The sequence below is a fragment of the Cynocephalus volans genome, chromosome 5 (assembly GCF_027409185.1).
Source record: "Cynocephalus volans isolate mCynVol1 chromosome 5, mCynVol1.pri, whole genome shotgun sequence".
NCBI classification, from domain to species: Eukaryota; Metazoa; Chordata; class Mammalia; order Dermoptera; family Cynocephalidae; genus Cynocephalus; species Cynocephalus volans.
In genome coordinates, this window is record NC_084464.1 from 58,035,642 (window position 1) to 58,048,736 (window position 13,095).

A 13,095-nucleotide genomic window follows, 5' to 3' on the forward strand; every position below is an offset into this window, starting at 1 on the left:
TAGAAGGTACTCAACACAACGTCAATGGTAAGTACTCAATAAATAGGGACTGGTGATATCAATTCCGGTGATTAACATTAACAGCCACTTTCTTGTTCCTCCCCCTGGGCTCTCGGTACTGAAGCCCTTACTGAATCCACAGCTGCTCTCATTTGATTCCAGGACTCATGAACTCACTCTTCTATTTGCTCCTAAGCCCATTAAGCTCATGTTCCTTTTCCCAAAACAGACAGATTTGCAAATGGCACCAACCAACAGAGCCACCAAGCAGTTCTGACAGCAGAACAGCAAATGGAAAATTACATAAAGATTAGATAATAAGCCTTGCTATGACTTAGCTTACTAAGCCCTGTTCCTTGTTTAGTTTTTGCTTTTTTTAGTTTAGAACAAAGTCTTAGGCATAATTTTCAAGTCCTTTAAAGAGATGAAGCTATAGTGCACCACCCTGACTACCCACCTACATCTGCCTGAGATCCCTCTGAGCAGAACTTTTCCACCACTGCAAACATCTGTCAGCTCCAAAGCCAGGGCAATGACTGACATGAAAACCTTCCCAGTGGCCTTTAGCACCCCTCAGGAACAGTGAGATCACTACTGCTTTGAATCAGCAGCCTAAATAGCAGTGAGCCCCACCTCTCTATAGCCCTAAGTCCTGCCCATACTCACTGACATCTGTCAGGGTCCTCCCAGGTTATAACCTCTGCCCAAGCTCCTCTCCTCTTGGATTCAGGTTGGAAATGGGAGGTGGTAGGAAAGCCAGGTGGTAGTATAGAAACCAATTTAGGATTCCTGTTTATTTTTTGGTATTTGACAAATACAAACACTGGGGTGAGGCCAGTATTTATTCATGATCTCGCCTCTGTTCCTAAGCAATCAAAGCTCAGCAGCTGCTACTACAGCAGCAAAAAGCCCAGCCTCCTGCTAATGCTAAATGGGAATTCAACTTTGGGGACCAAGCTGACTCTTATTATGGCTTCAGTTGTCATTCTGTCAAACAGACATATCTGTGTCTAATGATCCATACTGAGTCTGCTCCAAATGATCATTGTACACATGCCCAAAGCTCTGAAATAACCTGGGCCCTGCTTGTCACAGAAGAGAAGCACTTGAGTTTGCCTGGAAGTTGCTGGTGACCTGGCATCACCGGAATTTGCCAGGCCTGTTTTGGGGAAGAGAACCAGCAGAGTACTAGTGCTTACTGGAAAATAGACGTAGTTGTTCAATTCATACTGGCCTCTGAGAAGCCTGATAATGCATCTGACCATTTCTCATTACCAGAAATAAATAAATAAGAAAGTTTACTTAAGTCAATTACAGTTTACATGCTTTATAAAGAGCTGGATGAGAACAAAATTGATTTGCAACTTGCCTATGGAGCCTCCAAAGAGGCTTTACCTCTCATCTTCGAGGATGGAATCAAATGCAAAAAAATGTGTCTGCATTCTGATCTACAATGCAGAAAGTATACAGACTACCTGCCACAGCCAGCCCAGAAGCTCACACCTACTTGCTCCTATACAATAAGGACATACCTAGAGAAAGGGACAATTTGCAGACAGTCTAGGAAAATATGGTATTAACTGTGCTTACCATATTCAGCTTGATAGACTGTCCAAATTTAGTTACACTAAAATATGTAATGTATGCAGTTGGTGGATCAATGCCTATTTAGTCTTGTTTTTTTTCTCTCAACTTGTAATGGGATTTAATGTATAAATCCCATTACAAGGAATTTTTCTCTTGCTGATTTGGTTTGCTTGTGCAGTTTATTTGCACTGGAGGTTGGGTGGTTTGTTTTGCACTGGACCTGGGGCAGATTCAAATTTATGCCTTTAGAAACAGTTAAGATAAGAAAGCTAGATCCCATTCTGTACATTTTTTTTTTTTTTTTTTTAAAAGATGACCGGTAAGGGGATCTTAACCCTTGACTTGGTGTTGTCAGCACCACGCTCAGCCAGTGAGCGAACCGGCCATCCATATATGGGATCCGAACCCGGGGCCTAGGCGCTAGCAGCACCGCACTCTACCGAGTGAGCCACGGGCCGGACCCCATTCTGTACATTTTGACTGAAGGGGACAACTGACAAGGTAAGTAAGGAATTCTGCATTCCAGCGCAAGTTCTGAGTTCCCTATTCCTCTGATCCTAATTCACTTTCCCTACTGAGGCTGATGTAGGTTATTCTGAGATTTGGAAGTGTTTTCTGTTTCTTTCAGACCAACCGCCAAAGGCACTTCAGGTATTTTAAAGATTTTAACATCAATCACATTTTGTTACAACTTTGAGTGTAGTACATTGATCCACTGATTCCATATGAGCAAGTAAAACCCAACCAGCATGACTGATGACCCATGTGCATTTTAGATACCATATAAATTGTACTTTTACGGCAAAATCCAAATCCCAGTTCATCCTGGGTTCCCACTGCCTAGGACAGTCTCACTTAAAAAGGGTGTTCAATGTAGGTTTGTTTGCAAACATGAAAAATAAGTCAATCCCCCAATATAGTTTGGGTTTTTTCCCCCACAACCAAAAAATATAGGGTTTTATGCTTTCTACCAGCTTTCATATTCTAGGATTGTAGAGTTAAGGCATATTGAAAGGAGAAAGTTTCTGGGCTATAATATTAGCTCTAACTTAAAGTTTTACTTGAACTTGCCACCAAGTCCTGACATGATTTAGGAGTTCAGCCCCCACCAAACTACCCCACACCTGCTAGCCAAATAGCCAAAGTGAAGTGCCAGTAAACTAGGTAATAACTTCAATAAGTGAAGGTCAGGAGGTGGCACTAAGCTAGACATCCAGTCTCAATGACAGTGACAAACACTAATACTCGGTACTTTATAGGCAAACACACGGTGGACAAGTTGTTAAAGAAATGACCCTCTATCTGGAATTCATAGCCCATGAAAAATAGTGGTTTCCACAACTTCAGACCTTACTTCCTTATCAATTATGGCTCCCTTTTCTTCTCACTGCCCCACTGCCAACATTCTGTCTGTGTGCTCACAGCAACCTTCCTGCGGGCAAGTGCATCTCTGACTGTGTAGCATTACACCCACAAGCCCTTCCAGGGCGTCCCTTAACCCTGGCAGAAGCCTGAAGGTCTCATTTATCTTGTCTCCAAGCTTTTGGCCGGAACACATATCCTGTCTTTCAGTTTGTGTTTTCCTTTCTAATATAATGCAGATGCCTCAACTCATCAGAAACAGAAATGCAAGAGGCAAGAACACTTCCTTCCAAAGGCACTCATGTAATTTTCATTTATGCTCTGCAACAAACCAAACTACTATCTCAACATCACCCCAGTGAGCTTTTTCTGTTGTTACATTTTATTACCAAGCAGTTTGGAATTGTGAAAACAGGCAGTGTTGCTCAGGGGTGAGGGAGTACATGAGCTGAGGGTCAGGCAGTCCTGAGTTCCAGCCCCAGTGCCATCACAGGCAAGCTGTGTGGCCTAGAAGAGCTCAGTGAAGTTCTTGGAGCTTCCATTTTCTCATCTGTAAAATGGAGATACCACCTGCTTCACGGAGGTTTTGGGAATAAATGAGATACTGTAAAAGCACCTGGTACATAGTAGTTGCTCTGTCTATATACATACATATAACTGCTATATATATATATCACATTATATATTATATTGTGTGCATATATATATATATTAGTATTGTTAAAAGCTTATAGTAAGCTGTTTCATGCAGACTGTCATGACAAAAGGGTCACAAAAATGATGACACTAACAAATACTGTCGCACAAAAAGTGAGATATTTGAAGGCCATAATAAACAGAACATTTTACTGGGATTATTATTTTTTAATCTAATTGCAATGTATGGGGATTAACCTATCTCCCCTGGTAGTGTTCTGAGTACCCTACCATGTTTACCGAGGCTCCAGTAACCAACGTCTGTCATTTTGACATGGCCAAGAATTCCAGTGGGATAAATACTCCTTAGCACAATGTCATGAGATTATCAGTTTATACATTAACAAAGCCTGTCCTGAGGATTTGGGCATGCAGAACAGGGATGGGAAAGACAAAAGACATCTCCTCTCCTCCCTTCTTGGGGGTTATAACATAGTCTCTGATGATCCCCAGCACACCTTCTCAGTCACCCTTCAGGATGTTGGGGTCAACCCCATGCCATTCTATGAATTTAAGTGAAGCCTTTTTATTATAGTTAGTAGACAAATAAGGAATCTTGCACTGGTTATCACATTGAGATTGCTTCTAAGCCCCATTATAGTTTTTTTTGTTTGTTTTTAACAGCCAAACTTAAATTCTTAGGTCTTGAGTTGCAAATCCAGTGCACAATTTTTAGGTAAGCTGAGTTTAATGATTTAAAAAAAGGAACAGGGCCCTTTCTCAGTTAGTTAAAGCAACCCAACCTTTGATGATTTTGAAACCCTTTTTTAAGCACCTATCTCATGCTAAAAGGTAAAATAAATGAAATATTGCACAGTGGTTTAAGATTTAATGCAATTTGGGGGTGAAGTCCATGAGGAGTATAATAATCAGAGGTGTTGGAGGCACCCTACAAACATGATGTGAGTTAGAGTAATGGATCTAAGTAGCGGATGAAGAAGGAAACTCAATGATACATCTAGCCCCACTGATATTAGGATCAATGTTCCCACAGACTTAGATGTGTTTCTCTCTGCATCAAGACTGTCAGTCCAGGTTCACTTTCCCAAGAGACTCCCCTGCTGCTTACCATCCACGGCACTTGTTTCAAGGATCCAAACCTTGACTTTGCCATTACTATAAATGGGCAGAAAAGAGTCTCTGAAGGGACACTGGGACTCGCCTCGTTATAAATGCTAACAGCAACAAACTTCTCTTTAGTCTCTCTCTTCCCCTAAAAATACACACACACAAGGAACCAGAGTGTCTGTAGGATGAATTCCCAGGCCATAGCAACTGCAATGCCCTGGGATCTAGACAGATCTTGGCTGGCCAGGCATTAAGCTCTTTTGGGGAAGGAGACAGCAAGCCTGCCTTTCCCTTATCCAGCCCTGCCATGAAAACCGGCTCTTGTTTTTCGTTTTTGTTTGGTGTTTAGTTAAGAATCTCCACCCTCCCTGCAGAGATAAAAGATAGGCATGGTAAGCTTATGGTGGCTTAAGGGTTTGATCTCAAATCTTCTCCCCCCTAACTGGCTCCATCGTCCCAATATTTGGAAATACGGGGAAGGGATTAGGGGGAAATTGAGGGTAAGTTTTGGGTCTCAGGTTCAAAGGGCGGTTTGAGGCTTTGACCAGATAAGTGATGGTGGACCAAGCATAGGGCACGCCCCAGCTGTGGCCGCAGCTTGCGTGCTGAAGGAGCCTGCAGGGTCACCTGTCTCGCTACAAGTAAACGAGGGATAGGAAACGCTAAAGGAAATTCATCTTCCTTTATGTAGATTGATTTCCCCCTCCCCCCACTCGAGTGCCAGCGCGCTGGCTGGCTGGGAGCCGACGCTCTGGAGGCGCCTGAAAGTGGGTCTAAGGGTTTGGGTTTTTTGGCGTGCAGAAACTGGGGTCCACCCGAGCCAAGAGGGAGGAGAGAGAGTGGAGGGTTGGAGGAGGGGGTGGCTTGTGCCCTGCTCGGGAATGCACGGCGTGGAGGCACCCAGAGGTCTCCAGGGTCCGGTGCGCACCGGCACCACTCTCTCCCACTGCCGTAGCATCCCGAAATGACACTGCAGCTGCAACAAAGCGGCGGCCGCGTCGAGACCTCAGAGCCCCACGCCGCAGCCCCGGCCCCACACCACGCCGAGGGGGCAGCGGCCGGGGATGGGGGGGCGAGGTAGGCCGGGTACGGGGAAAAGCCCCCTGAAATGCGCAGGAAGCCGGGCGGCCACATCTAGCGCCTCCTCCAGCGCAGCCAGACTGCAAGGAAAACAATTCGCCTGCATTCTCGAGCCCTGGCTGAGCCCTGCGACTCCCCCAAATGACCTAGTCGAAGCCCTACGGTGTGATGTCGTCCCTTACAACCTTCTCCTCCTCCCCAACCCGCGCCTCCCGCAGCCCCGGCCGGGGGACCCGCCCCGCTCCTGGAGAGTGGCCCCTTCTGCTCCCGCGCAGCCGCCACCCCCAGACCCCCCGAGCGCTCACCAGGAGAAGGGAACCCGCGATCATCGTGGCTCCAGCTCGGCGGGCGATGCGACTACAGGAGGCGAGGGCGGTGCTGCTGCTCGTGGAGGTCTCCATGGCTGACCCGAGGGCTTGCATGGGCGCCCGGGGCGCGCGACCCCACGGCAGCTGGAATCGGCGGCTGCTTGTGCCCAGCGCCGCATCCACCGCCGCCTCCCGGGCCGGGATCCCATCTACCTCCAACACCCCATGTGCACTGCGGCAGCCGGGCAGCCGGGCAGAGGAGGGAGGCGGCAGGGGAGGCTCTGGGGGCGCTCAGCACCTGCCCAGCGGCGCGGCTGCCCGGGCGGGGAGAAGCAGCCGCGGCTGCAGCCGGCGCCTCCCCGTGCTCTCCTCCGACAACGGCTGCGGAGAACCAGGGAGGAGGGCTGGGCGCGGGAGAGCGAAGGAACAACTTCCCATAGCGAAGCCTCCAGACACTGCCACCTCCTCCGCTGCCCAGACCGGCCGGCGAGGGACTAAGTCGGGTGGCCGCCGGGCGCGGGGACACACGTGGTGGAGCCGAAGGGGCGGGGGTCGGGCCCTTTGTGATGTCACCGGGAGGAGGCCGGGCTCTTTGTGCAGTTGGAAAGGGGAAGGCGTTCCAGGTAGAGCGGGGAGGGAGAGGGTGCCCCTTGGCGTTCACTGAAGAAATTGCATTTGCTTGTTGACTCAGGGAAGGCGCTGCGGAGGCATGCACACCCCGACCTGAGTTTACCAGTTTTTTCCTAAAATAATTCTAAATAAATGACTTCTGTGGTAGACACCTTTGTATTGTTTCCGACACAGTGTCTAAAAACATCCAACGACCACAGAGCACTTAGATCAACTGCGTGGCAAAAAAAGACTTGTGCGTTTGTTCTCAAACTTTGCTGCGCTTTGGAATCACCTGGAGAGTTAAAAAAAAAAAAAAGAAAGAAAGAAAATATATATATATATACATATATATATATACATATATATATATGTATATATATATATATATGTATATATATACATATATGTACATATATATATATATATATATATATAGAGAGAGAGAGAGAGAGAGAGAGAGAGAGAGAGAGAGAGAGATTCCTGTGTTCCATTTCCAGAGATTCTGATTTAATTGGAACAGGGTGTGGTCTGACCTGGGATTTTAATTTGGGGCAAAGTTTGAGACCCTCCGGGCTAATGAATGCAGTTAAGGAAATCCAGTCTAAAGATGCCAAACCTGGAGGTGGTGTGGGGTCCCTACATGATCTTCCGGAGGCCTTGGGACTCCTTGAAATGTGTGCACAGATGCATTTTCCTAGTTAGAAGATCCAGAGTTTTTGGATCAAGATTATCACAGAGAAACACTCTTTCCCCCAAAAAAGGTGCTAAAATTTTTTGAGTTGAGTTCCAAATGCCTTAGAGGGATGTGGGTGGATAGAAGAGAGGTAGCACTCTGCTTCAGAAGTGAGAACATCTAGAGTGTTCTCTTGGATGGTTGGCATCTCTCACACTTCTGAACATGAGGGAGGACCTGTCATTCCTTTCTTTGTTTCACCTGGGGGAAGGCAGAGTTTCCTGACTGTGGCAATTATTTGTAGTATGGTGGTGTCCATCATCTGGGTACTGACAGCACATGGCACACTGCATTGAAATGACCTTTCAGCCACACTACTCAATAGTGAGCCCTGTGGGGCTTATTCTAGCTTTCCTACCTACTTCAATATAAATCCACTTTTTCAATTATCTCCTTCAAGACCCAACACCCAGTGCTCCTGAAGGTAACCTATTAAGGCAAAGGTGCCAACTGTTCACTTTTTATTAGTCAGCTATTATCCTTTGGTTCTTTTTTCTGTGAACACTTTGGAAGAAGCTAAAAACTAATACAAGGATTAATTCCAATCTATTCTTCCAAACGTCTGTCAGTAAAAAAAAAAAAAAGAATTGTTCATAAATGTTGGAGAGGGGTAAAGCCACAATATATTACCTTTGGTGAAATTCAAAGAAGTTCTAGAAAATGCTAGCACTAAATATGGAGTTTTGGGAGATAGTGATGTTTGAATTTGAAACCAGCTATTTTCAGAAGCTCAAACATAACAGTTTCAATTATTTCTTCAAAAATCCAAACAACTGGTGAAATGAATGCCTTCAATTTTTCTTTGTAAAAATGCTTTAACCACTGATTAACACACTGCCACATTTTCAATATGGTCACTTAGAAGTGCTTATTTTCTGGGAAGGGACAAAAATTCAATGATGCACGAGAAAGTTTTTTCCCAAGGTCCAAGAAAAGAGAAGTGTTAATGATTGAGAGTTACAGCTAAAATCAAAAGAGCTAACGCAAGGCCTAAATGAGTACGACCAATCTCATCACTGACATGGAATCATTCTGTCTCCAACCTCTTTCCTAATTTTGGGCTTTTTCTATTCTTGCCCATGCTGTACAATTCTCCTAGTTTTCCAGCCTCAAAGTCATTACTAATTCTTTCCTTTTCCTTGGACATATCCAATCAATGCACACTTTCTATCCTTCCCTTTTTTCCATTTTCTCCATCTTTCTAGTTAAAAACCTGATACTGTAAATATGGACACTGGAGAAATCACTATAATCACCACTTACCTTGAATTTTACCTTTTCTTCTTCTTTTTTTCATTTATCCTTCACTCTTTTGGAAGTTCTAGTAAAATTCTAATTTTTAAAAATGTAAACATATACTTTTCATAATGAAAATAACATTTGTCCAAATTCTGAGAAGTGACTGCTGTGTGGCCAACATCGTGAGCTGATTTATGAAGGAAAGGCAGGAATTTGACAGGAATAGCTGTGAACATACAACAGGTGCAGGAATCAGCTGAAGCCAAGCTCAGAGGGAGGAAGAACATGAAATATGTCTCAGGAGCAGCAAGATTGTTTCATTTCAACCTGTACTATGTGTCCATGTATCCACTATGTGCCAGGCAATTTTGGGTACTGCAGATACAATAATCAGAACCAATCTTGCCTTTGAAGAGTTCACAATCTCATCTCAAGAGGGGAAAAGTTAAAAGATTATTAAAATAACACAGTTAAAATACAGGTACGGGTGGTAGAGATTGCCATTGTCCCCCATTATACATACACACCTATTTCCACCTGATCATGTAGCTGCCCAGCCGCCAGCATTGCTAGGTATGGCCATGTAGCTAAAATTATGGCCAACCAGAATTGTCATATGCACCTTCTGGAAAGTTATCCATCATCCCTCTCATTCAGTGGGTCACCCAAACCTGGTAATTCTATCTCAATCTATCCTAACAATTCTATTTCTATAACTTGTGACTCCTGCCTTTCCTCTATATCCATCTCTAGCATAGTCCTCTTGTCTAGATGATTACACAAACCTCATAACCGGCTTCTCTGCCTCTCATTTTCCCTGGACCTCTCAATCCTCCAATAAATATCTTTTTTATATGCTTTGGAAAATGAGCTTTTTAGAACCCAAATCTGATCTTGCCCTTCCCTTACCAAAAGCCCTACAAAGCTTCCTCATTATTCTCAACTTGAAGTTCAAAGTCCTAATAAAACCACTCATATTCTGATCACTGCTATGATTCAACCCTCCCCACAGCTACAAGATTGAGTAAACACGCACACATGTGACACATAGAGCCTTTACTTCCTATATACCTGTCTGGTTTTCCATCCCTACTGCCTGCTAAGTCCTACAAATCCCTACCCCAGATTCTATACACTAATCCCATTAGATTATTGTGTTTCTTAACTACCTTGTCCCTGTCATACTTCCAAGCTTGCTAGAAGTTGTGTTCTTTTTAATTCCTTTTCTCTGCTTATTGAATTACTATGAGTCAACTCTTTAAGTCCACACTCAAAGGGAACCTCATCTGAGAAGCCCCTTCCTAAAGTCCTCTCTTCACCTTCTCTACATCCATCTGGAAATAGTTGTCCCTTCCTCTGGTTTTTTTCAACATGGATCTGTTAAGGCATGCATAGCATTACCCTATAGTTAGTTTACCTCTGTGTGTCTCTGGCCAGACTTTGAGCTTTTTGAGGACAAAGTCCATGTCTTAATCATCTTCATATCTCCATAGTCAAGATTCGAGGTAGTTACCTAGCTCAATAAATATTTGTTGAGTGAGACAAAGTTGGAAAATTTCAAAAGTGACGGAACAGTTAGCATACCTGATATACCTCCTCTTTTTCTAAGCCTTCATTCAAACATCCTGAGTTGTGTCATACAAACAATAACAGGTTTAATCTTGTATATTATTAAAGTACCATGTCCTGGACCTGGGTTAAACAATTTGTCTGGAGCTCTGTTTCCTTAAAAGAATTCATTTAAGAACCTGCTGGTTTGGGGCCTAGGAAGGAATATCAGCCATTCAGCAACAGATTGCAAGATTAAGTGCATTAGCATGAGTTTGATCAAGTCTCCATGGTGATATGCTACAAAGACAGCACTCTTGGATAAGATCAAATGGGGATAGAATGGCAAAACAGGCACAGTTCCAGAAGCTTCCTACTCTCTAGGAGGATAAGGAAAGGATGATCTGAAAAATGAGATGGTCAATCCTTTGAAGGTATTATACCTCTACCTAACTCCCAAGAACAGTGAGGTGATTAAATTATTTCCTTTCTCTGAGGAAAGAAACTGCAAGAGGTATAGCACTGTGAAAAGGGAGTTCACCTTGAATTGCCCATCACCCATGTGTTTAGGAGTATGCACCTGTAACATTTTCATTCGCCATAAACTCTTCCTACTCACAGCCCTAAATCACTTCTTGCTTGATGAGAGTTGATGAGAAAAATACCTCTTTCTTCACTGTTCCCTGACCTTGCTAAAAGATAGGAGATTTAATGGTTTAATTGAAAGACAGTGGGTTTGGGGAGCTATCAGATATTGGATCAAATCTGCATTATACTATTTATCAACTGGGTAGGTTTTAGCAAGTACCTTAGTCTTTTTGTTTCTTCACTTATAAGACAGTTAGGAACTATCTCCTAGTGGTGATGTGAGAAATAAATGAGACAAAATTTATAAAATTCCCAGCACAGGGTTTGTTTCTCAGTATGTACTCAATAAATCAACTTCCCTTCTGGAGTCCGTTTTTGAGGGGATAATCTTTTATAAATTACTCTGAAATTTCTCCAGACTGATTAGAATTGAGGGTTAAGATGGATAGAAAGATTGAAAGATTGCTTACTTGGATATGATACAAGGTGGGGTCATGAAAAGTGTAATATCTGGGAGGCCTAGTTTCTGGTCTTGGCTCTGGCATTAACAAGCTATGTGACTTTGGACAAGTCACTGCACTTCTCTGTATCTGTTTGGGTTTTTTAAAGCTTTCTCATATGTAAAATGATAAATATGGACTGAGTGATCTTGTATGATTCTTTCTGTTACTAAAGCTCTAGGATACTAATTGGCTCATGTGGCATATTCTTTATTAGGAGGAAGGGAGAGAAAATTGAAGAATGAGTTATTTGGAGAGGGGGAGGTCCAAGCAGATGCTGGAAAGTATGGAAGGATCATGGAACATAATTAGCTTCTGTTCAGGAGTAGCTCATCCAGTTTGGGATTTATCAAGTCATTGGCTTCTCTACCTTTCTCACTTGCCCTCTCTGGCTGATCTCCCTCCATCTGCTCAATCACCAAGTAGTACTGAGGGCTGGATTTGGCCCAGTGCCTGTGTTATGAGGCAGGGTTGCAGGTAGAATATCAGGCAAGGTTTCTGTCTTCCAGAAGCTTATAACAAAATCAGATCGATGAGATGAATATACACAAAAGCATACCGCATAGACTATAATTTGGAACTAAGATATATAGCCCAAGCTATACATATACAGGGAAAAATAAAGATTATCGAGGGTTGGAGGAGTTGGGGAAGGCTGAATGGGTCATTTCCTGAATATGGGGAAAATTTTTATTGGAAGAAACCATTCAAGTTTCTAAGCTAAGGAAGCAAAACAAGCAGAGGCCCAGAAACAAGGAAGACATGACATTGCCATTAGAAGCTCTAAGATCTTTCCTCTCTGACCAAACACTGTTTTTCTCTCTTTCTTTCAGCTCTGCAGAGCCTGACCTGTATGCTCATCATGGCTCTGATCTACCTACCTCTCCCTCCTCTCCAAGTCTGTCATCTCTCCTCCCATTGTCATGCCACTTGCCCCAGAGTCATCCTCCAAGTCCTTGCTCTACAGCCTACATCTTACAAGGTTCATCCTGTTTGGCACAGCCTTGACTTATTTTCTCAGATCTTACCCTGTGTATATCCAGTGTCAGTAAAGAAGTCCCATCCATGCTAACAGAACTCCGTGCTATCTAACCTCAACTTCAACCTCTTTGCTCATGGGCAATCAAGATTTTCTCTTTTCCTTCTCATCACATTTTACATGGTGGTTGCTCCAGCCTCTTTCTGTTTTCCTCAACTCCTCTACCCTGTCTTGGTCTCTTCACTCTCATCAGATAATCTTGATGATCATGATTGTGCAAAGTAAGCTTCCTCTACCTCCTTCTTTATAAGTCTAAGTCATTCTCTATCTTCCCTCTCCTTCTCTTTCTTTACTTGTTTCACTGGTGGAAGCACCAGTTCGTCTTGCCAAGGCTGATGCTTCCTTTTATGATCTTGAGTTCACTGCTCCTGCTATTTCTAACATTGTACCTCCTTTTCCCCTTGCATCTTAAAAATCTCCCTTTTCTGGTTTTCTCCATACACGTGATGTCCAAGTATCTACATCCTTAAATACATAAACAAACAAATAAAAGAAACCCTTACGCTTTACCCTGCTATCTCTTCAAGTTACTGCTTCATCTTACTTCTTTTTATCAATAGACGTTTTGGAAAAGTAATCTTTTTTTTTTCCATATCCACCTTCTTATCTCTCTTCAGCTTGGCTTTTCCTCTCATTAGACCGCCATCCCCCCGTCTAGTCTTGGTGCTCTGCTCCACACACCCTTCAGCGCTTGTTCTGTTGAAGCTGTCTTCCTCCTGAGCACTGTCCTTTGTT

General features: G+C 43.7%; 1 protein-coding gene across 1 annotated transcript in view; it reads right to left on the reverse strand.

Moving 5' to 3' along the window:
* Positions 1-6,603, reverse strand: part of TNFRSF21 (TNF receptor superfamily member 21) — a 72,214-nt gene extending 65,611 nt beyond the window's left edge. The window contains exon 1 of the mRNA XM_063097389.1: positions 6,099-6,603. Coding sequence (XP_062953459.1) covers positions 6,099-6,215 — 117 coding nt within the window. The 5' untranslated portion in view covers positions 6,216-6,603. The remainder of the gene's footprint in view (positions 1-6,098) is intronic.
* Between the last annotated feature and the right edge of the window lie 6,492 nt (positions 6,604-13,095).